Genomic DNA, 25,633 nt, shown 5'->3' on the forward strand with positions numbered 1-25,633 from the left:
GTGAGTAACCCTCTCTACCTTAAACCAATGTGCACAAGGGGAAGGTATCTGCTGACCAGCTGCAGGGGGTTAGTTAAAGAGTGCTGGAGGTTTGGGTTGTGGTAGGCAGGTTGGGGGTGTGGGGACCAGTTTGAGGGTCTCCTGCAGGATGAGGGTTGTGGTTGGTGTGTGTTGTCCTGAAGCATGCAGTGTGTCTGTCTTAAAGGTCATTCACACAGTGCCGAGGTCCCAGGTTCGATCCCGGCTCTGGGTCACTGTCCGTATGGAGTTTGCACATTCTCCCCAATTTTGCGTGTGTTTCGCCCCACAACCCAAAAATGTGCAGGGTAGGTGGATTGGCCACACTAAATTGCCCCTTAATTGGAAAAAAAATGAATTGGGTACTCTAAATTTTAAAAAATAAGAAAATTAAGTCTTTCACAGGCCAGAATAAATGAAAAACCTTTCCATTTTCCCAGCTGCTGACTGCCCTGCGTGATTCTAGAAGAAAGCTTTCTGTTTTAGAACCGTTTCACTGGCAAAAATGAATCTTCAGCATGTGTGGCAAAGAAGTGAGAATGTACCGTTTGCCAATGGCCTGAGGATATGGCCTGACTGGGGGAGCGGGACTCATGACTTTGTGGGCGAGGATAGGGGGTGGGAGTGATGAGACTGAATGAGGCCACCCTGAGAAGTTGGCTGGATGAGACCCTGAGAGAGAAGGCAGGAGGATGATGATCAGGCTGGGGTGAGGGGAAGTGGGCGGGGGGGGGGGGGGGGGGGGGGGGGGGTAGGTTGAAGTTGGGAGGGGACGCTGTTGCACATTCAATCAGATAATTCTGTTGCTGCCCAGTTGTCATAACTGGAAAGGTATGACAGCAGTTAGATCTTAGGATGATAATAAGCGGTTGTGCCACTAACATTCCCGAGAGTCATGTTTATCTAATAGACCATCATCATTTAAACCTCACCAATGTCAGGTGCCCACTGTCTCAAAGCCAAGGGAAGAGTTGGAATCCTCATGTGTCAAGGAATAAAATTTGGATGCGGGGTATTGGGGGCAGCATGGTAGCACAGTGGTTAGCACTGTTGCCTAACAGCGCCATGATCCCGGTTTCGATTCCCGCTTGGGTCGATGTCTGTGAAGAGTCTGCACGTTCTCCCCATGACTGCGTGGGGTTCCTCCGGGTGCTCCGGTTTCCTCCCACAAGTCCTGAAAGACGTGCTTGTTGGGTGAATTGGACATACTGAATTCTCCCTCCGTGTACCCGAACAGGTGCCGGAGTGTGGCGACCAGGGGCTTTTCACAGTAACTTCATTACAGTGTTAATATAAGCCTACTCGTGGCAATAACGAAGATTATAAAACGTGTTGAGCCTCGCAGCCGATACCATCCGACAGTCCTGGAGGATCCGATGGCCCTCAAAATTCACATAGGTGCACAGTTGACTCTGTACAAGAGGGATGGGCGGCCATGGAAGCAACTTGCCGGAGACTCCTGTGCTCAGACGCAAGGCACTGGATGATCCTGAAGGGGGGAGGGAAGTGACCGTGGCTGATCAAGCAATGATATCGGATCGACAGCAGACATCTGAGTGAGTACTGGCTGTCGGAGATAGTGAAGCATTTGACCAGGACCAGGCTACCCACTGTGGTTGCCACCCTTGCAGTGTTGGCCTAGGTGCCACACAATGCCAGCAATATATCCTGCGACTGAAGGTTTTGGGACTACTCCAATCAGTCTTGCAGTTGCAGGAATGTCACTGACAACCCTTCTGGAATTCCCGGCTCTGCCTCTGCATGTTAAAAGGTGTCTAGATCACTTGATAATTTAAAAGTGATACCTGTTTTCTGGAAAGAATTCAAACCTACTGTTTTGTTAAAAAGGGTTTTCCTGGTTTAGTGGATGTTATCAAATTGAAACAGTTGAAAGGGAAGTTATTAAGGGTTTTATATATATATATAGAGAGAGAGAGAGAACTATAGCTGTGTGGGGGATTTATGTTTGTAGTTGATATTGCTTACTGTGTGTGTGTATAAAAATGTTAACTGAATTCGTAGACTACACTTTTGTTTTGTTTAAAAGTGCTTGAGGCCTTTGTTGAATAACACCTGAAAAGCAGGCCCTTGTGTTCCTCTTAACCAAAATCTATAAACAGTTGTGGGTCAGGTAAACTCCACGATATATTTCAGTGTTCTCTAAACCCTGGCCTATAACAAATTGGGGGCACGTGGCATAAAAGTCTATCTTTCGTGATTGGGTTGGCTTAGTGAACTTAAAGACAGTGAGGGGTGAGCATGTTTGTGTTTGCTTTTCAGGTGTGGTATTCCAGTTTAAGTAGGGGGTGTGTGGTGGACAATGGCTCTTTCAGAGGCTCAGATGTTTTTGGGGGTGGAGAAGGTCACACGCAGTACCTTATGGACAGACACTTTAAAAAAGGCTTTTAGATTTGGCAAAACATTGCAGTGAACATTACCTGACAAAATACCAAAGGAGGAGGTAATTTTGGTGGTTGCTGAGCATTTGAAATTGCCTGAGACACAGTTGGAATCTTTGGAAATGACAAGAATTCAATTACAGATCAATCAACTTGAACATGAAAAAGAATTAAAGCAGCTTGAATACAAAATGAGGGGAAAAAGAAAGAATAGCCCTAGTAGAACAAAAAGAAAGAGAAAGAGAGGTACAGATCAGGGAAAAAGAAAAAGAGAGAGACTTTGAACTTCAGAAAATGGCCATGAAACATGATAGTCAGGTAAAATTGGTGGAAGTAAAGAGAAACATAGTTTTAGGATAGTGAGCATGAGCATCATAGTCGAAGGTGGGGATCTATTTAATATGTCCAAACATTGCCAAGGTTTGATAAGGAGGTAGAAGCCTTTTTCATTTCATTTGAGAAGGTAGCTAAACAAATGAAATGGCCACAGGGCATGTGGGTATTACTGATTCAAACAAAGTTGGTAGGTAGAGCTAGTGAAGTGTTTACATCACTATCAGAGGAGGTATCTGGGACATATGAGGTGGTGAAAAAATACATCTTGGGTGCATATGAATTAGTGCCTGAAGCCTACAGATAAAGTGTTAGAAATTTAAGAAAATAACCTGGTCAAGCATACATGGAGTTTGAAAGGATGAAACAGAGTAATTTTGATAGGTGGATAAGGGCTTTGAAAATAGTCCAAACATATGAAGCTCTGAGAGAAATGATCATTTTGAAGGAGTTTAAAAATGCAATTCCTAATGTAGTGAGAACTCATGTGCAAGAGCAGAGGCTTAAAACTGCGAGATTAGCAGCAGAAATGGCATATGACTCTGAATTAGTTCATAAATGAAAGTTTGGTTTCCAACATCAATTTCAGCCTGTGAGAGATAGAAACTGGGGTAAATAGAAATACTGAAGTGATAAAGGGGTTCTGATGGGAGATAATAAGGAGAGTGTACCTCAGATTAAAAAATAAATCCAAGAGGGTGGAATAGAAATGAAAGGTTTCAGATGATTTTACAGTAATAAACGAAGCCATGTAAAATCACAGTGTTGTGAGTTGAAGAAAAGCACTGGGAATGCTGATGTGGTAAAACAGGATAAGCCAGTAGGGTTTGTTAAAGTGGTAAAGGAAAGCCCAAGCGAAGTGAAGGAGGTGCAAAAGATTGTACAGCCTGATCAAGAGGTGATTGATAAGAAGGCGCCAGATCTCTTTAAATAATTTACTTGTGTGGGTGAAGTTTACTCGTGTACCAGGAGGAGTAGGTAAAGAAGTCAGAATTTTAAGAGATACAGGAGCTAGTCAATCTTTGATGGTAAGAGATGAGGAGTTATGTAGTTTGGCAGGAATATTTGCCAGAAAAGGTGTTAAAATGTGGAATTCAGGGTGAGAAGAGTGTTCCATTATATAAGGTAAGGTTGGAAAGTCCAGTGAAGAGTGGTGAAGTGGGAGTAGGAGTAATAGAGAAATTATCTTGTTTATCTTGGATAATGATATAGCTGGATTGCAGGTGGGAGTGATGCATACTGTAATTGATAAGCCAGTGGAAAATCAGACAACTGAAGTGTTGAAGGACGAATATCCTGAGATTTTTCCGGATTGTGTGGTAGCAAGATCGCAAAGTCACAGGTTAAGACAAGAGGAGAAATCAAAGAGCGAAGATAAAGTTGAAGTTCAATTATCAGAAAAGATTTTTGATCAGATGGTTGGAAAAGAACAAGAACAGGTGGAGGATGAGGTGGATATTTTTTAGTTCAGGGAGAATGGTGGCGTTACAACAGAAAGATATAAAAATAAAACATGTATCAGAAAGCATACACGGAAGAGGAATCAGAGTGTATACCAGAATGTTATTACCTTAAAAATGATGTCTTGATGAGAAAATGGGGACCTTTACATGTGCAGATAGATGAAAAGTGAGCAGAAGTTCATCAAGTGGTATTGCCAGTAGGGTACAGAAAGGAGGTGTTGAGAGTAGCACATGAGGTAGCAGTAGGTCATTTGGGAGTAAGGAAAACTCAAGCTAAAATACAAAAACATTTTTATTGGCTTGGACTACATAAAGATGTTGTTAAATTTTGTTGATCATGTCACACATGTCAAGTGATAGGGAAACCTCAAGTGGTGATAAAACCAGCGCCCTTAACACCCATTCCAGCATTTGAGGAACCTTTTTTCAGGGGTCTTAATTGATTGCGTAGAACCGCTTCCTAAAACGAAAAGTGGGAATCAATATCTTTTGACTATAATGATGTGTCGACTAGGTTTCCAGAGGCCATTCCCGTATGCAATATTACAGCTAAAAAGATTGTGGAGGAGTTACGGAAATCTTTACTAGAAATGGACTACCCACAGAAATACAATTGGATCAGGGATCAAATTTTACCTCAAGGTTATTCAAAAAAGTTATGGATAGCTTAGGAGTAAAACAATTTCAATCAACTGCGTACCATCCAGAATCGCAGGGAGCGTTAGAAAGGTGGTATCAGATGTTAAAGACAATGTTGAGGGCTTATAGTTAAGATTATCCAGAGGATTGGGATAAAGGAATTCCATTTGTACTGTTTGCAATTAGGGATGCAGCTAATGAGTCAACCAAAATCAGTCCTTTTGAACTAATGTTTGGTCATGAGGTAAGAGGACCATTTAAATTGATTAAGCAGAAATTGGTGAGTGAGCAGTCGCAACTTACCTTATTGGATTACGTGTCAAATTTTAGGGAACAATTAAATAGAACAGGCGAATTGGCGAGACAACATTTAAAAGTTGCACAACATGTGATGAAACGGGTAGCGGACAAGAAAGTAAAAGGTTGTAGTTTTGCCAGTGGAGATAAAGTTTTAGTATTGTTACCAGTTGTAGGTGACGCTTTAAAAGCAAGGTTTGTTGATCATATCAGATTGAAAGGAAATTAAGTGAGGTGAATTATGTGGTAAGAACGCCAAATAGAAGGAAAACTCACCGTGTGTCATGTGAATATGCTTAAAAGGTACTTTGAAAAGGAAGGAGAGCACCAGGAGGAGGTTTTAGTGATTCTAACTTAAGTGAAGAACCAAATCCAGATGACTCTGAATTTGACATTCCTCAACTTAAATTAGATAATGAGGATGTCCTAAAAATTGGGATAAATTGTTGACTAACCTTCCAGAGGAAAAACAAACTGACCTGAAAGAGTTATTAATATCACATGCACAAGTTTGTGGAGATATGTTGGGGCGTACTAAAATGGCTATACATGATGTGGATGTGGGAAATGCTGTTCCAATTAAACAAAATCTGTGTAGACTTAACCTTATAAAATTGGCACAGGTGAACAAAGAAATTGAAAGTATGCTTAAAAATGGCATAATTGAAGTGGGTTGCAACCAATGGAGCTCACCCATAGTGATGGTACCAAAACCGGATGGTACCCAACGATTGTGTGTGGACTTTGGAAGGGTTAATACAGTTACAAGAACAGACTCTTATCCGATCCCACGCTTGGAGGATTGCATTGAGAAGGTGGGACAATCCGCTTTTGTTTCTAAACTGGATTTACTTAAACGTTACTGGCAGGTACCTTTATCCGAAAGGGCGAAGGAGATTTCAGCTTTTGTGACTCCAGATGGTATATATCAATTCAAAGTTATGCCATTTGGCATGAAAAATGCCCCAGCCGCATTTCAACGGTTAACTAACCAAGTTGTTTCAGGATTACCCAATTATGCGGTATACATCGACAATCTGGTGATTTTTTAGTCAGACATGGAAAGAACATTTGAAACATCTGATGGGGTTATTCGATCGACTTCAGGAGGCGGGTTTGGTGATAAACCTAGCCAAAAGTGAATTTAGAAAAGTCCAAGTTACATTCCTTGGCCATACAATCGGACAGGGTTGAATGGTCCCACGGGATGTGAAAACAAAAGTTATTGGGGAGTTTCTGAGACCCTCGACACAAAGGGAAATAATGGCATGGGTAGATTTTACCGAAAATTTGTTCCAAATTTCAGCAGCGTGGTCGCTCCACTGACGGACTTGCTGAAGAAGCGTAGCAAATTTCAGTGGACGGTGAAGTGTCAACAGGCATTTGAAGGCCTAAAGGCTGTGTTAACCAATGCTTATGTGTTGGAGAATTACAAGAGGCTCTGTGATCGGATTGAACTAAAGTACCTGACCTTAAAGAAAAGTGCTGAGGCGTAGATAAATGGATGGATCGTGCAGAGATGTTCTTGTCCAAAGAGACTGTCAATCAAGAGGGATTCCAGTTGCAGGAAGAAGAACTAAAATGGACTGTGTTATTATAAATGTTGGCGTATTTTGTTTTTGTTTAAGAAAGTATATTTCTTGTCAATTTTTCTTAAATGAAAGTGTAAAGGTGAAAAGTTAAACCATCTTTGAAGTTGATGGTTTATTTTTTTTCTTGGGGGGGAGGTGTCATGGGAGTGTCCCTTTAAGAAATGTATGTTTATCAAATGGCTTCAGTGATGTCATTTTGTGGATGGAGCTGGACTGTGGGTTTTACTTTCGTTTTGAGCTGGGAGCTGGCTGTGGCTCTGAGTTTTACTTTTGGTTTACACAGTTGGAATCTGGATTCAGACAAAGAAGGCTTCTCTTGTCTCTTTCTCTCTCTGCATGTTAAAAGGTGTCCAGATCACTTGATAATTTAAAAGTGATAACTGTTTTCTGGAAAGAATTCAAACCTACTGTTTTGTTAAAAAGGGTTTTCCTGGTTTAGTGGCTGTTGTTTTCAAATTGAAAAAGTTGAAAGGGAAGTTATTAAAGGTAATATATATAGAGAACTGTAGCTGTGTGGGGGATTTTTTTGTTTGTAGTTGATAATGTAGTTGTTTATAAAAATGTCAACTGAATTTGTAGAATACACTTTGTTTTGTTTAAATGTGCTTAACGCCACTGTTGAATAACACCTGAAAAGTAGTGCCTTGTGCTCCTCGGAACCAAAGTCAGGTGAACTCCATCGTATACTTTGGTGTTCTCTAAACCCTGGCTCATAACAAGTGCCTCCTCACTTTTTTGCCACAGATCAACATCGCTGTTGGTGCAGGCTCACCTCTGCATCTCCCTGTGAGCTCCATTGCCCTTTCCTTGAAGGGAATCCCAAAGGTACTGTTCAGGCATGCCCCTGCCGATTTTCTCCCCCCCCCCCCCCCCCCCCCTACACCTGATATAGACAGGAAACCAAAGGGTACACTGAGCCTGATGTGTCAGAGGTCAAGGAAAACTGGCATTTGTGGGCATCGTGCCTAGGCAGAAAGGGGTCCTGAACGGAAATGCCTGTGTGTTTGTGGAGGGGGGTTATGAATGATGATGATGGGAGGTCGGGTGCTGAGAACCTGTGAGGTGGCAGTGAGTGGGTTAATGGTGACAGTCTTGGAGGTGGACGTATGAAATGCCAAGGAAGATAGGGGCACCCACCCTTGCTGATTGCTTGATTCATTGTCACATGTACCAAAGTATTTTTCTGCGGCCAAGCACAATAGGTACACAGTAGACAAAAAGATAATCGACAAAGTATATTGAACCGAGATAAGAGATAAAAGAAAAGGGTCTGGGTGAGAGAGCTCGCAGAGAGTCGCTAAGCTCCGGCGCCATCTTAGGTTATTCATCTCTTTTTGTCATTGAACCCTGTCCTCCTAGTCATACTGTTGGCAGCACCTACTGCTGCCACCACCTCGCAGGCGGGATTTGTCAAATTGCTCAGGAACCGTCTGCCAATACGTGGGTAGATGGTTGTCCACCTTTCCTCCACCATACCCAACAATTTATCAGGGCCCCCTTCGAGAATCTTGGAGCTGGTTTTCCCGCTGCCATCCTCCAGGTTTGAATGGAGTGAGTGCTATGGAGCCATTTAAATGCAGTGCCCTCCTGGTTACAGTGCTCAGATGAACCCCCCTGGGGCGGGCAAATCAGATGCTTTGCACCTCAGGTGCAGTGTTTTTCACGTGGGTAAAAAAATGTCGAAGTGCCTAAAGACTGTGAACCAGATCCCGCTGTCGGCACCGGTGGGAATCGCGCCGATTTACGGCCGGAAATTATACTTTGCCATTTTCTCAGAATATTGTGCCTGTGGTGTGCAGGGATCTGGGAGAAGAAAATGAGCTATAGGCAGCAAGACGCTGTGGTTCACCGGGCAGGACTGTAGGTAGCAGCTCACACACTGATTGAATTCATGAGGAATGAAATGAAGCTGGAAGATCCACCGAATCTAAAGTAAGAAATTTGTTTTGTTTTGTAAAATATTTTTATTCTCCATTTTCACGTTTTCTTCAGAATTTACACCCCACCAACAAGCAGTAAACAGTAACAAAGACAAATTCAATCATTCAATCCCCTTAGCAACAACGATCCCATCCTCCCACCACTCCAAACAACGGCCCACCTGACAATATAAGCATCAAATAAAACAAACCCTCCCTCGGTGGGACAAAGGAAAAAAAGAAAAAGGAATCAGGAATCGCCTATGGTCACCATTGACCTATAGAGTCCACCCCCCCCCCCCCCCCCCCACATTCAATGCCATACAATCCCCGAAAGAGTACCGTAAATTACACCCATGAATTGTAAACACCCCCCCCCCCCGACTCACCCCTCCACTTCCTCTTACAAAATTCCTCCCCCCAACCTCTGTTCCTTCCCCCCAACTTTCCACCCCGGCTAGACTCATCGGGCCCTGTTCTGCCAGGCTCCGATGGCCGCAGCCCCTCCCCCCACCTCACTCCCGTTCACTGGCCGGCTTAAACTGGCCAGCGTGGAGGTCACTGCCTGGGTCTCTTTCCCCCTTTCCCGGTCCCAGGAAAACCAAGAATTTCCCTTTAGCACACAAACCCCACATACACACCCAAGCTCCAAAGAACCTTCAATGCAAGTGAAAGCCCCCTCTCTTCCCTTGTCCAAGTATATACAATGTTGGCTCATTTAACACACACACTAGCACGCAGTGAAAAAATACAATTACATGAGGCTACAGCGGTACATGACCACTTTTTAATTCAGCCACAGTCCTTCTGCCTTCGCAAACTCCTCCGCTGCTTCCGCTGTCCCGAAATAAAAGTCCTTGGGTTTGTAGATCACCCTCAACTGAGCTGGATATACTATGCCACACTGCACCTTACTGATGTACAGCGCCTTCTTCACCCGGCTGAAGGCAGCCCACCTCCTTGCCAGCTCCACCGTAAAGTCCTGATATATGCGTATACCAGCTCCAGCCCACTGCACCACCCGCTTCTGCTTTGCCCAGCACAGGACCTTCTCCTTCACACTGTACCTACGAAAACACAGTCACTACTCTTGGCGGCTCACTCTCCTTTGGTACAGGCCTCCACGACCGATGAGCCCGATCCAGTTCATATCGGGAGGGATCATCCCCCTCCCCCAATAGCTTCGCCAACATTGTGGCAAAATACTCAGTCGGCCTCGGGCCTTCCACTCCTTCGGGCAGACCCACAATCCTCAGATTCTGTGCCTGAATCAGTTTTCCAAGTCATCCATTTTGGCTCACAGATCCTCGTTGATCTCTATCACCTTCCGCATCTCCTTCCCCATCGAGGTAAGTTGATCGCTGTTCTGCAACAATGTCTCTTCCACTTCCTTCAGCGCCTTGCATTGTTCCCGTACCTCCGCCACTGCGTTCAATACCGCCGCCCTCACCGGGGCAATCGCCTCCTCCACCAGCACTTTCAATAACGCCCCTCCATCTCCTTCCTCATTGCCTCCATGTGTTTTGTGAACTGCCTTTCGAGTTCCGCTGCCATCGACTTAGTCATTTCTTCAGCCGTGGGAAATGCAGCCTCCCTTGGTCCCCAGCCACCACTTTTCTTGACATCCCCGTGGTGACCTTTCCACTCCCCGACGGACTTTCAGCCGCTTTTTCCGCGGTCGTTTTTTTACTTATTTTTGACATTTCCCTTCACCGTGCCTTCTCCCTGCTTTTGCCGCCTCTGTTGCCCCTGGGACCGGGCGTCAAACCCCGAAAATGCTGTTCCCGAACGGGAGCCCTCCAATGTGCGGCTGCCTCCCGCCCGTCGTCACCTGAAGTCCCCTAAAGAAAGAAATTCTGGGGGTGGTGGGCAAAGACTCGGTGGGGGGAGGTGGGCAAAGACCTCACTGTAAAAAAACATTTCTGAGATGATTGATTCCTAGCCTGAGTCTACTGTCCACTTAAAGGAATGTGTAAAGTATAACTTTAATGCAGCTCCAACAACATTCAAGAAGCTCGACACCATCCAAGACAAAGCAACCCATTTGCTTTTCACCCATCCACCACCTTCAATATTCACTTCCACCACCACAATGGTAGCAATGTTCGCCATCTACAAGATTCACTTCAGCAACTCACCAAGGTTCTTTCGACAGCTCATTCCAAACCCTTAATCTCGACCACGTAGGACACGGGCAGCAGATGCTTCGGAACACCACCACCTTCAAATTCCCCTCAATCACCCTGACTTGGAATTATATTGCTGTTCCTTCACTGTTACTGGGTCACAGTCCTGGATGTCCCTCCCTAACAGCACTGTGGGTGTACCTACACTATATGGACTGCAGCACTTCAAGAAGGCAGCTCATCACCACCTTCTCGAGGACATTTAGGGATGGGTAAGAAATGCAGACATTACCAGTGATGCCTGCATTATATAACAAATAATTTTTTAAAAATTATTTGAAGTGTGTTTTCAGTTGTGCTAATAGAGAAAGTGTAATGTTCTGTTTTATGGGCTAAAGCTCAAGTCGCTTCCATAGATTGTGTTTGTTTGTCATGCTTATCGTCTTTTATTTTAGAAAAATCTTAAAATATGAAATCTTGTGTTATCCTTTCAACTATAAACTGGAAGTTCAAATTTATTTTTTTAACATTAATTTAGAATACCCAATTATTATTTTTTTCCCAATTAAGGGGCAATTTTAGTGTGGCCAATCCACCTAATGTGCATATCGTTGGGTTGTGGGGGTGAAACTCACGCAGATGGGGGGAGAATGTGCAAACTCCACACGGACGGTGGCCCAGAGCCGGGTCAAACCTGGGACCTTGGCGCCGTGAGGCAGCAGTGCTAACCACTGCGCCACAGTGCTGCCCTATCTATAACAATCATAATGTAACGCATGTAAATTAAAAATAGTGGTCCTAAACCCGAGCTCTCTTCATTGGCTGATTTCCTAATTTTTTCCTACTTTTCTGATCTACCACTTTCCACTTGGGTTGCCTCTTCCTTAATAACGTTTAGGAGGTTGGTCAGGCAGAATCTATGCCCTTTGAATTCATATCAACTGTCTTATAATTGGTTATTATCGTACAAATAATATTCATGTTTAATCCTGACACTCTGCAATAGCACCTTCTTGTGGTCATTTGTATTGTATGTATATAAATCAAACCAGGAATAAACCAATTCAGTTAGATATCCAGTTCCCGAAGTGGATCTTAGCAAATCCTTGAGAATTTGATCTGGGATCATAAGGTAAGTCAGATACTGGAATGTAATCCATTTTAACAAATGTGGAGGATTTGTTCAAACTGTTGTCAAGAAACCTGATTTTTTCAAAGTTATATCTGATAAGTCATTTGGTGTTTCTTTATCCCCTGAATGTTTCAAGGGGTCATGAACCAAATTTTTCAAGCAATTCACGGAGTAATGTTTGGATCATACTTATTTCGGCTCCTGACAGGTTGGTAAAGATGTTCCAATATCTGTTAAGCATGGAGTTCAGGTAAAGACACACACAAATATGAAATAGTTCACACCCCTGTAGCGTGTTTGGGTCACAAGGGAGACAAGCATAGATTACATCTTAGCAAGAGTAGGTTTCAAGCAATACGAAGTGTGCCACAACTCAGAATATCTCTGTACGCAGATATTTTCTGGGGCTAGTTAATTATATGATAGTCATACCAAATTTGGCAACCTTATTGCATCCATTGAATGGTGGAGAAAGGGTCTGTGAAATTTGTCAAAGAAGTGTGACAAATCATTCAAGTTGTGTAAAAGTAAATTTGAAGATGAAACAATTATATGTCCAAAATGATTAATCCAGCATGTGATGCTTGTCCACATGGAGTAGGTGCTGTGACGTCTCATCGAACATAGAACAGCACAGAACAGGCCCTTCGCCTTCAATGTTGTGCCGAGCTTTGTCCGAAACCAAGATCAAGCTATCCCACTCCCTGTCATTCTGGTGTGCTCCATGTGCCTATCCAATAACCGCTTGAAAGTTCCTAAAGTGTCCGACTCCACTATTACAGCAGGCAGTCCATTCCACACCCTAACCACTCTCTGAGTAAAGAACCTACCTTGGACATCCCTCCTATATCTCCCACCCCGAACCTTATAGTTATGCTCCCTTGTAACAGCTACATCCACCCGAGGAAATAGTCTCTGAACGTCCACTCTATCTAGCCCCCTCATCATCTTATAAACCTCTATTAAGTCGCCTCTCATCCTCTTCCGCTCCAAAGAGAAAAGCCCTAGCTGCCTCAACCTTTCCTCATAAGACCTATCCTGCAAACCAGGCAGCATCTGATAAATATCCTTTGCATCCTTTCCAATGCTTCCACATCCTTCCAACAATGAGGTGACCAGAACTGCACACAATACTCCAAATGTGGTCTCACCAGGGCCATGTACAGTTGCAGCATAACCCCGCTGCTCTTAAACTCAAGCCCCCTGTTAATAAACGCTAACACACTATAGGCCTTCTTCACACGCTCTATCCACTTGACTGGCAACCTTCAGAAATCTGTGGACATGAACCCCAAGATCCCTCTGTTCCTCCACATTCCTCAGAACCCTGCCATTAACCCTGTAATCCGCATTCAAATTTTTCCTACCAAAATGAATCACCTCGCACTTTTCAGTGTTAAACTCCATCTGCCATTTCGGCCCAGCTCTGCATCCTATCAATGTCTCCTTGCAGCCCACAACAGCCCTCCACCTCATCCACTACTCCACCAATCTTGGTGTCATCAGCAAATTTTTGCATGTACGTGATAGGGCTGGGGTTTCCTGCTGTGGGTGTTAGGGGTGCGAGAGTGCAGCTGGGGACCCTCCCATGTTGCATTCGGGCAGGGGGGAGGTCAGGGATTTTTTTTGTGGGCCTTGGAGATCGGGACGCCATTTGCGATCTTTCGCTATAACTGGTAGTTCGGGTGAGTGGAACTCCCTGCTGTAAAAAACAGGACTATGTTGGGACTTGTCCGCGTGTTCACCATTTAGACCCCTTATTCAAAGCGTTGAATAGCCATGTGTTTCTCAATATTGCAAGTGCCGGGAAATACGCGGCTAAACACGCTCCCTTTGTTCCCTTTTGGGAAGATCGCATCCATAGAAATAGAGGTAGGCCATCTGCTCCATCACGCAATGAGATCTTGACTGATTTATAATAAAGGTGGCACAGTGGTTAGCACTGCTGCCTCACACCATCAAGGACCCAGGTTCAATTCTGGCCTTGGGTGACTGTAGAGTTTTCACTTTCTCCCCATGTCTGCATAGGTTTCCTCCCACAGTCCAAAGATGGGCAGGCGAGGTGGGTGGTGAATGGGCCTTGGTAGGATGCTCTTTCAGAGAGTCGGTACAGGGCCAATGGGCCGAATGGCCTCCTTCTGCACTGTAAGGATTCTATTCAAAGAAATTCTGAACTCCATAGCTCTGAATATTTTTAAGGTGTTATATAAATGCGGGTTATTATAATTATCACTTGTAATAACAGTAATTTGCATTCTCTGCAGCACTTTCCTGCCTGCACATTGTTTGGGCTGCGGGGTGTCTCCCGCCTCCGCTTTGAAGCAACGCCCGCGGCCTTGGCCCAGAGCGGGGGGGGGGGAGGCAGAGATGGTGGTTCGCCGGGGAAGGAGCTGCTCGGGGCTGCGCTCTCTGTCCTTCTCCAGGAAGCTCTCCCATTTCGACGGCGAGTTCGAGAGGCTGTACCGCCGCCGCCTCCTGCCCGCCGCCGGCTCCGACTGCTGCTGCCGGGTGATGGAACCACTGCTCCGCTGCGGCTCTCCGGCCACTCGCACCCGGGCTGCAGCCGGCCGCCGCGGTACCAGGGCGGCCTGCGCCGCCGCCGGCCTCGGCCTCCTCCTGCTCGGCTGCCTGCTGCTGTGCAGCCGCCCCGGCTCCAGATTGCTGAGTTACTGTGGCCGGGCTCTGCTCATTCAGGTCGGTGTGTAACTACCTTCACAAACCGGCCCTCAAAACACTTCCATGTCCCAGTGGGCGCACGGCGTTGGGAGAAATGATTAACAGAAGGATCCAAAGAGTAGCAGCAAGCCGCCCTAAACTGACAGCAAATGGTCCAGTACAGGCTTGGAGGGCTGAAGGGCCAGTTCCTGTACTGTATTGTTCTTTGATCCACTGGATCCTGTTCCCCCCTGTACTGGACACTTGGGGACAGTTGATTCCTCGAAGGGGAAAGCACTCCTACTTTCTGCAGTTTCCTCTCCTGCTGGGTGAGGGCCACTGAACAACTTCTGGAACTTCAGAAATGAAGGAATGTGTTCGTTTTTAATTTTGACCAGCACACATTGGGTTTGGGGCTCGGTTTGAAGTGAGGGGAGCTTTACAAAGTTAATTTTTCAAGATGGAGCATTCTGCTCGGTTCTGAATTAAATGTCACATCTTTCCTAAACTCCAGCTGTGGCCTAACCAGTGTTTTTGAGCGATTCTGCATACTCTTTTGTGTTCCGTGCCCTTGTTGTGAAAGTCAAACAAACCGCATGCCTTTTTTTTATGCAGCCTTCCCAACCTGCCCTTCCATCCTTATATTTGTGTACGTACACCCACACCCAGGTCTCTGCTCATGAACCGCCTTTGAAATGATTGTATCACTGCCTCATCTCATCCTACCTCACAAATTACACCAGTGATAGTGGCCCTCCTTCATCTCAGTGGCTGCAAGATTGAAATCGGGCTTGTTCACTAACCATGACCCATGAATATGATTAAATATATTTAATACATGCTCAATATTTCAGAACAAGTTACAGAAAATGCTTAATCATTCATATAGAATTATCATGAACTTCAAATAGTAAAAAAATAAATATTTATACTTTGGACGCAAGGGAGGGCACAACTCTCACAGTCAATGTTGTGTGCAGTCAGCACTACTTTATTTCACTTGCCATTTATCTATGTGAGAATCACTTCAGTCATGCTGAGGTGTGCTAATATCCTTCTCAATTTTACTACAGTTCTGAATTTCGCAGCATGGTAGCACAATTGCTTCACAGCTCCAGGGTCCCAGGTTCGATTCCCTGCTGGGTCACTGTCTGTACGGAGCCATTGGGTCACTGTCTGTGCGGAGTCTGCACATTCTCCCTGTGTGTGGGTTTCCTCCGGGTGCTCTGGTTTGCTCCCACAGTCCAAAGACGTGCAGGTTAAGTGGATTGGCCGTGCTCAATTGCCCTTAGTGCCCAAAATTGCCCTTAGTGTTGGGTGGGGTTACTGGGTTATGGGGATAGGGTGGAGGTGTGGGCTTGGTAGGGTGCTCTTTCCAAGAGCTGGTGCAGACTCGATGGGCCGAATGGCCTCCTTCTGCACTGTAAATTCTATGATTCTATGTCACCTGCACTGTTAGAAATGGTGCCTCTGTATACCCAATTCCAGATCTTGATACTGTGAAGGCTGTGAGGTCTTGACAGTATCCTGGCAATAGTACTGAAGACTTGTACTCCAGAAACAAAAACAGAAAATACGGGACAATCTCAGCAGGTCTGACAGCATCTGTGGAGAGAAAATGGAGCTAACTTTTCAAGTCTCAAAGAGTCATCCAGACTTGAAACCTTAGCCCCCTTTTCTCGCCACAGATGCTGTCAGACCTACTGAAATTGTCCAATATTTTGTTTTTGTTTCAGTTCCAGGATCCAGTTAACTTGGACTCCAGAACTAGCTATGCCCCTTGCTAAGATGTTCCAGTACAGCTGCAACACTGGCATCTACCTGACATTGTGCTACAGGTATGTCCTGTTCACAAAAAGCAGACCCAATCCAATACAGCCAATCAGAGCCCCATCAGTCTAATCTTGATCATCAGCAAAGTGATGGAAGGTGTCGAGCGTCGCTTACACAGCAATAACCTGCTCACTGGGTTTCACCAGGGCCACCTTGGTTCAAACATGGACAAAAGAGCTGAACTACTCTCAGTGAGAGTGACTGCATGACATCAAGGTAACATTTGATTGAGTGTGCCATCAAGGAGCCCTGGCAAAAGTGAAGTCAGCATTAATCATAGAAAACCCACATTGATTGGAGTCTAACCTAGCACAAAGAAATATGGTTGTGGTTGTTGGTGGCTAATCTCATTTCTAGGACATCACTGCTGGAGTTCATCAGGGTAGTGTCCTCACCCATCTTTAGCAGTAGTTAGCACTGCTGCCTCATGCGCTGAGGTCCCAGGTTCGATCCCTGGGGCCACTGTCCGTGTGGAGTTTGCACATTCTCCCTGTGACTACATGGGTCTCACCCCCACAGCCCAAAAATGTGCATGGTAGGTAGATTGGCCACGCTAAATTGCCCCTTAATTGGGAAAACATTAAATTAAATTAAAAGGTTTCCTTGCTTAGTTTTGGGGATGTGTATCCTATCCTGTTAGGTGATCTGTTAGTCAAATAGATCCAGATTGGGGTTTGGCCCATGCAATGCATATGATTTTCACATATTACTTGTGTTGTTACTGTACTCGATTCAGGATATACTTTGCCCAGCAACTATATCCATAAATCAGTCAAGGTATTGGGTCACTTAGCAACTTACCCAAAGCAGTTAAATTGGACTCGCTGTCCTGAATGCAAGCAATCACAGACATCACTATTATCAACAATAGCAAATTACTGTTAATGCTGAAAATCTGAAATAAAATCTGAAAAGATACTTTATGGCCAGATCGACGTTTCCAACATTTTCTGTTTTTAATCTTCAACATCATGATGCAGATTTCAGAAGGGCCAAATTGTAACTTAATATATTGGGGTTGTGTGCCTGCAGTTTAATGAAGACTATTTAAAAATTACTCTTCAAGAATTGGAGGTCTGCTTTTAAAGAAAGGGGGGGGGGAACTATAAACCAGGAGCTCCGTTACAAACTGTGCATTTTCTGTTGGTCGGGTTTGACACTCAAGTTGGTGCTGGCAACAGGACTTTCAGCCAGACACCTCGCCCAGTATTAGCAGGGATTCTGGATCACACTATACTGATAGGGGATCCTGACCCTGTTCATGCTGTATTAGGGATTTCAACTGTAGTTTAATACTAAAATCTTGGTTCCAAGTTAAGGCTTGTATCAGTGAATTGAGCTACAGACCTTGGCCAGGGGTCCTGGCTCTGGGCCTGCACAATTTATGGTATTCAGGATCATGACCCCAAAATGGTTGTGTGGGGATCATGGCCAAGGTCCAAGGCACATGACGGTATCAGTCACAGCTCCAGTTTTGTGTTTTCCACAGCAGACCTAGGTTCCTGTTTTTACAGGGAATCCTGTTCACCTAATCTGAGATGTGGAACTCTTAGTTGGAGGTAAGTTATAATAATATAGAATTTCTAATGGTAACGTATTTCCTCTTGTCTTCAGTTGCTGCCTTACTGGGACTGGACGTTGTACTCCAACAGTGACTGCCTGATCAGGAACCCTTATTACTTTGAGAGTGGCCTGGAGTCTTTGCAGCTTGCAGACTGCATCAGTGTGAGTTCAGAAGCAGTGTGACAAGCGTTTCTAAAATTGTACAGTTGGAGTGGGACTTCCACTTCAGAGCATTCAATACATTCATACCTCAAATGACATTGATGCTCAGGTTCCCCCTTGAGGCTGGGATTAAGTTATCAAAGGACTGGGTTAGGAGTCCCCCCTCATCTCTCAAATTGTGTCTACCAAACGGACTGTCTGACAGACATAATGGAGTCTTGCACACCAGATTAAAGCCTGGTGTGAGTCACCTGATGAAGGAGCTACGCTCCGAAAGCTAGTGACTCTAAACAAACCTGTTGGTCTTTAACCTGGTGTTGTAAGACTTCTTACTGTGCTCACCCCAGTCCAACGCCGGCATCTTCACATCACACATAATGGAAATGAACTTTGTTGATGAAAACACAATGTGCACGTTGAAATTAAGAAACACAAAGCTCTTTTGATCGAAGTTTATGTTTTCTATTTGTAATGAACTCACCAGTGTAGCAAAACGCAAATCATAATTTGATTTATTTGTGGTAAACTATTTCTAAGTCTGAATAATTTTTGAAGAACATAATTTTCATGAAGGCCCACTGACTTAGATGCACATTATACAAATGTGTGGTACAGACCAAAATGTTGCCCAGTCTTTTCTGAGTTAGCTCATTGCAATTAGTGGGGGCAGTTAGGACAGTATAATTCACCTCCCTGCACACACAAGTTTGGTGGGGTGGGGAATCAATTGTGTTCTAACGCCTGATGAGCTTGCACTGGGAGATATATATGCCTGGACATTAGGCGCTGGAAATATTCTGGGCACCACAATTGAGTAGTTTATCTGCACTCACTTTTTTTGTGCACAGATAATGACTACTTAAAGGATGCCTACCATCTTCAAACCATACTGTAGTGAGAGTTGGTGCTTTTATATGGATTTTGAAGAAAAACTATTGTATACAAAAGTTTGTTTTTATCATGGCAAATTACATGCCCTGCTGCTGCTTTAAGTTGGCACAATAGTTTTTTGAAGTCTTGTATTTATGTATCTGTTTGTTTAGGTGTGCCAAAGATATCCAAAAGTGGAATCTCTACACAGAGTGGATCCAAAAGTTTTTCTGCAGAATTACCTGCGTCAGAATCTGCCCCTCATAATAACGGATGGAGCTGAAGAATGGGTTGCACAGAGAGAATTTACGGTGCCATTCCTAACTCGGGTCAGTCAATAAGTAGTTTTTTAAAAATCTCTTTGCTACTTCATGAGTGAATAGACAATTACACAATATGCAGTGGGCATACTGTGTAAGTGGATCCATTGAAGAGTATAGGGCTTGTCAGAGTTGAGTTAAGAGAGAAATCAGGAGGGCAAAAAGGGGACATGAGATTGTCTTGGCAGATAAGGCAAAGGAGAGTCCAAAGAGCATTTCCAGATACATAAAGAGCAAAAGAGTGACTAGGGAGAGGGTAGGGCCACTTAAGGATAAACAGGGTCATGTATGTGCGGATCCACAAGGAATGGGGAAGGTCCTAAATGAATATTGTCAGTATTTACTTTTGAGAAAGGCACGAATGTTGGGGAAATAAAAAGTGATGTCTTGAGGAGTGTACATTTTACAAAGAAGGAGGTGCTGGAGGTATAAAAGCGCATCAAGATAGACAAATCCCCATGACCTGATGAAATGTATCCCAGGACGTTGCAGGAAGCTAGGGAGGAAATTGCCAGCTGAGATATTGAAATCATTGACAGCCACAGAAGAGGTGCCTGAAGATTAGAGGGTAGCAAATGTTGTGCCCTTGTTTAGGAAGGGCTGTAGGGATAAGCCCAGGAACTACTGACCGGTGAGTCTTACTTCTGTAGTAAGTTGTTAGAAGGTATTCTGAGGGTCAGGATCTACAGGCATTTAGACAAGCAAGGGCTAATTATGGAAAGTCAGCATGGCTTTGTAAGGGGAAAGCCATGTCTCACGAATTTGATTGCGTTTTTTGAAGGGGTAACCAAGAAGGTAGATGAGGGCAGTGCGGTCGGTGTTGTTTACATGGACTTTAGCAAGGTCTTTGACAAGGTACCACATGGTAGGTTGCTGCAGAAGGTTAAATCTCACGGACTCCAGGGCGAGGTAGTCAGTTGGATACAAAATTGGTTTGGCAACCGAAGCCAAAGGGTGGTTGTGGAGGGTTGTTTTTCAAACTGGAGGCCTGTGACCAGCGGTGTGCCTCATGAATCGGTGCTGGGTCCACTGTTATTTATGATATATATAAATCATTTGGATGAGAATGTAGGAGGCATGGTTAGTAATTTTGCAGATGACACCAAGATTGGTGACACAGTGGATAGTGAAGAAGGTTATATAAGATTGCTACAGGATCTTGACCAATTGGGCCAGTGGGCTGATGAATGGCAGATGGAGTTTAATTTGAATAAATGTGAGGTGATGCATTTTGGCAGATCAAATCAGGGCAGGACCTACTCAGTTAATGGTAGGGAGTTGGAGACAGTTACGGAACAAGGAGATCTAGGAATACAGGTTCATAGCTCCTTGAAGGTGGAGTCGCAGGTGGACAGGGTGGTGAAGAAGGCAGTCAGCATGCTAGGTTTTATTGGTCAGAATACTGAGTACAGGAGTTGGGACGTCTTGTTGATGTTGTACAAGACATTGGTAAGCCCCCACATGGAATACTGTGTTCAGTTCTGGTCACCTTATTTATGGGATATTGTTAAACTAGGAAGAGTGCAGAAGAGATTTACAAGGATGCTACCAGGATTTGATGGTCTGAGTTATAAAGAGAGGTTGGATAGGCTCGGACATTTTTCCCTGGAGTTAGGAGACTCAGGGGTGATCTACAAAGGTATATAAAATAATGAGGAGCATCGATAAGGTAGATAGTCGACATCTTTTCCCAAAGGTAGAGGAGTCTAGAACTAGAGGGCATAGGTTTAAGATGAGAGGAGAGAGATACAAAAGAGACCAGAGGGGACGTTTCTTCACACAGAGGGTGGTGAGCATCTGGAACGGGCTGCCAGAGGCAGTAGCAGAGGTGTGTACAATTCTGTCCTTTAAAAAGCAGTTAGACAGTTATATGGGCAGGGTGGGTATAGAGGGATATGGGCCAAATGCAGGCAAGTGGGATTAGTTTAGTGGTAGAAACTGGGTGGTATGTACCAGCTGGGCCGATGGCCTGTTTCCATGCAGTAAACCTCTGTGACTCTATGACTCAGGAGTTACTGATACTGCATCAGGGTGAGCTGACATATCTAATGGGTTAGTGTCTGACTCAGATTCAAACTCTAGTCTCAACGTGTGGAAATTGTCTTCTCAAAATGTTCCAATGATATACTTGATGAGAGTGCCCGATAATGAGGTCTTGTGCTCTGTCCCAGTTAGCAGGCGTCCTTGTGCTTTACTGCTGGGGCTCTCAAACATCTAGTTTGGGACTTAACCACTGCATCCACATTTTTTCAGCTCATTCTTTCCTTAAGACGTTTAAAAAAAGTCTTAACCACCATTTCTGGAACCCATGTTCACCCATGAGTCACTCTCTGAGAAAAATAGCATTTCCAAGTGTACAACATACAGTGAATGGTAGAACCCTCAAGAGTATTGACAGTCAGAGAGATCTGGGTGTACAGGTCCACAGGTCACTGAAAGGGGCAACACAGGTGGAGAAGGTAGACAAGAAGGCATACGGCATGCTTGCCTTCATTGGCCGGGGCATTGAGTCTAAGAATTGGCAAGTCATGTTGCAGCTGTATAGAACCTTAGTTAGGCCACACTTGGAGTATAGTGTTCAATTCTGGTCGCCACACTACCAGAAGGATGTGGAGGCTTTAGAGAGGGTGCAGAAGAGATTTACCAGGATGTTGCCTGGGATGGAGGGCATTAGCTATGAGGAGCGGTTGAATAAACTCGGTTTGTTCTCACTGGAACGACTGAGGTTGAGGGGCGACCTGATAGAGGTCTACAAAATTATGAGGGGCATAGACAGAGTGGATAGTTACAGGCTTTTCCCCAGGGTAGACGGGTCAATTACTAGGGGGCATAGGTTAAGGTGCGAGGGGCAAGGTTTAGAGGAGGTACGAGGCAAGTTTTTTACACAGAGGGTAGTGGGTGCCTGGAACTCGCTACCAGAGGAGGTGGTGGAAGCAGGGACGATAGTGACATTTAAGGGACATCTTGACAAATACATGAATAGGATGGGAATAGAGGGATACGGACCCAGGCAGCATTGTCAGCACGGGCTTGGAGGGCCGAAGGGCCTGTTCCTGTGCTGTACTTTCCTTTGTTCTTTGTTTTGTTTGTTAACAAATGCTTCCTTAGTTTGTACAGTTGCTCCTTGGTGTTAGTAGAGGCTATGACTGAATTCTTCTCAGCACTTAGCTCAAGGGTTACAGTGCCCTTCCTGAGTTGAGGAGAATGAGAAGCACCAAGGGTGGGATACTCCTGTACCCGGCGGGGCGGGAGGTCCCAGCGGGACGGAGTGGTGTGAACCACTCCAGTGTCGGGCCGCCCCAAAGGTGCGGAATCCTCTGCACCTTTAGGGGCTAGGCCCGCCCCGGAGTGGTTGGCGCCCCGACGGCTGGCGTGGAAGGCCTTTGGCGCCATGCCAGCCGGGCCCAAAGGGACTCCGTCGGCCGGCGCGGGTCCGCACATGCACGGGAGTGTCAGCGGCTGCTGATGTCATCCACGCGCATGCGCAGAGGGAGGGGTTCACCTACGCATCGGCCGTAGCTGAGGCTGACATGGCCGGCGCGTAGGAAAGGAATGCCCCCACGGCACAGGCCCACCCGCAGATCGGTGGGCCCCGATCACGGGCCAGGCCACCGTGGGGGCACCCCCGCGGCTAGATCGCCCCCCCCCACCAGGACCCCGGAGCCACCAGGTCCCGCCGGTAAGGGACTGAGTCCAATTTACACCGACGGGACTGGCATAGAATCAGCGAGACTTCGGCCCATCGTGGGCCAGAGAATCGCGCGGGGGGGGGGGGGGGTGGGGGGGGGGGGGGGGGGGGGGGGGGGGGGGGGTGCCGACCGGTGAGGCGCAATTCCCGCCCCCGCTGAATCTCCCGTGCCGGAGAATTCGGCGGCCGGCGGGTGCAGGATTCACGCCGCCTCCCGGCGATTCTCCGACCCGGCAGGGGGTCGGAGAATCCCGCCCATAATGTCCAAACTGATTAACCTTGCAGTTGATGTGGAGGTTAATGCCTTCACTTGTTACCTCTGGCAGATTTAGGGACCAAAACAATTCCTGGTGAACTCTCTGGTTATGGATTTGCGATCTCTTTGATATTTGAATTCGTGATCTCATTGCATATGCTATTTTTTCATCAGGGTGTATGGTGTCCTGCCTTGGTTTGTGAACTGATATAAAAGAGCAACAAATCCAAATTCCACCTTGCAATGATGGTGACACCTGCAGTCCTATCATTACAGCTGGGAATCTGAAATTGTACTGTATTACCCCCAGGGGAAGAGACTGAATGAGGTTGGGAATGAGGTGGTGGGTGGGTTGGAGGTGGAGGTTGTTGAGCAGAGATGGATAATTTAGTTTAAGGCATAAAAAGAAAGCTGGTGAACTGGGTAACCCTGAAATCGGGGAATTCGGACAGAAAGTTGAAAAGTAATAAGGTTTGGTAACATGACTGATCCAGAGCTCCTCTCTCTTTTGCAGTTATATAGTGATCATCCCGCACTGCAGAACACAAAAGTGTGCAGTTATTGGGACTCTCATCACTCGCTGGAGAATAGGCCTGGCGCCTTCTTAGAAGAGGTCCATCGACAGAGGCTTGACCAGTGGGCAATTCAGTGGTAAGACACTTGTATGGTAAATGCTATTAGTTTCTCCTAATGCTTGCCATATTTTCATTAAAACTCAGTGTATCCCACAGCTACTTTATAGCTCCTGCCAGTCTCTTTATTTCTGCCTGTTCCCAAGCTGAACTGATTGTTTTCTGTGAGAAAACGCACACAGATAAAACAAAGGAACATCCCTCGACCCCACAGCCCATTTTCATGTCAATGTGGCGTACTTGGGATGCTCCCAACAAAAATTACCTTTTGCCATCAAAACAACGCTGGGAACCACTTGATTAATTTATATCTCTAATCGATTACTGGCATTCTTTCCAGACTTGCCAGTTCCACCAAGAGTCCCATGCCCCTATTCTCTTTACAAGAGTAATTTTAGTTTCTTGGACCTAGGAACAAAATGAAAAATTTAAATCCCTTCATGAAATAACTGTAGATCTCTACCGAAAGCTCAGAGGTGGGTCATCTGACCATATTAAATACACACATTTACTTTTTTTTAGAAAATATTTTATTAAGGCATTTATAATTTTAACATTTTAAACAAAGAGATCCAACACACACAAAAACTCCACAATAAAATAACCATCTCCCCCCCCCAGGCATAGACCAGAACTATCATGGTCCATGTACCTACTCCATCCCACAGTTTTCCGTTCATTAGATTTCCTACCCTTATTCATCACTTCCATGCCTCCCCACGCTGACGGTCAATTTTCCTTAAAGAAGTTGATGAACGGCTGCCACCTCCGAGCGAACCCCTGTAGTGAACCCTTTAAGGCAAACTTAATTTTCTCTAACCTAAGAAACCCTGCCATGCCACAGACCCAAACTCCCGGCTTTGGAGGCTCAGAGTCCCTCCATTCCAACAGAATCCATCTCCGGGCCACCAGGGAGGCAAAGGCCAAAACATCGGCCTCTTCTCTCTCTCTCTCTCCCCCCCCCCCCCCCCGGGCTCCTGGATCTTCCGACACTCCAAATATTGCCACCTCTGGTCTCTGAGTCACCATCCCTTCCAGGACCACTGACATGCCATCCGAAAGGACAGCATGGTAGCACAAGTGGATAGCACTGTGGCTTCACAGCGCCAGGGTCCCAGGTTCGATTCCCCGCTGGGTCACTCTCTGTGCGGAATCTGCATGTTCTCCCCGTGTCTGCGTGGGTTTCTTCCGGGTGCTCCGGTTTCCTCCCACAGTCCAAAGACGTGCAGGTTAGGTGGATTGGCCATTCTAAAATTGTCCTTAGTGACCAAAACGGTTAGGAGGAGTTATTGGGTTACGGGGATGGGGTGGAAGTGAGGGCTTAAGTGGGTCGGTGCAGACTCAGTGGGCGAATGGCTCCTTCTGCACTGTATGTTCTATGTTCTATCACTGCCAAAATCCCTTCGGCCTCGGACACGACCAAAACATATGCACATGGTTTGCAGGACATCCCCCACACCTGTCCTCCACCTCTTCAATAAACCTGCTCATCCGGGCCACAGTCATATGAGCCCTGTAGACCAGCTTGAATTGGGTCAGGCTAAACCTGGCACATGACGAGGATGCATTGACTGTCCTCAGGGCCTTCTCCTACAGCCCGTCTTCTAACTCACCTCCCAACTCTTCCTCCCACTTCCTCTTCATGTCCCCTATCAGAACCCCTTCCCACTCCATCAGTCCCTTATATATTTCCGAGACCCTCCCTTCCCTGATCCCTGTTTTTGATATCACCTTAC

The 25,633-nt window shown here is 45.6% G+C and overlaps 1 protein-coding gene across 1 annotated transcript in view; it reads left to right on the forward strand.

Moving 5' to 3' along the window:
- Positions 1-25,633, forward strand: part of LOC119978339 — a 63,267-nt gene that overhangs the window by 13,107 nt on the left and 24,527 nt on the right. The window contains exons 4-7 of the mRNA XM_038819910.1: positions 14,887-14,902; positions 18,021-18,131; positions 19,175-19,330; positions 23,780-23,916. Coding sequence (XP_038675838.1) covers positions 14,887-14,902; positions 18,021-18,131; positions 19,175-19,330; positions 23,780-23,916 — 420 coding nt within the window. The remainder of the gene's footprint in view (positions 1-14,886; positions 14,903-18,020; positions 18,132-19,174; positions 19,331-23,779; positions 23,917-25,633) is intronic.

Source organism: Scyliorhinus canicula, chromosome 1 (genome assembly GCF_902713615.1).
Source record: "Scyliorhinus canicula chromosome 1, sScyCan1.1, whole genome shotgun sequence".
NCBI lineage: Eukaryota > Metazoa > Chordata > Chondrichthyes > Carcharhiniformes > Scyliorhinidae > Scyliorhinus > Scyliorhinus canicula.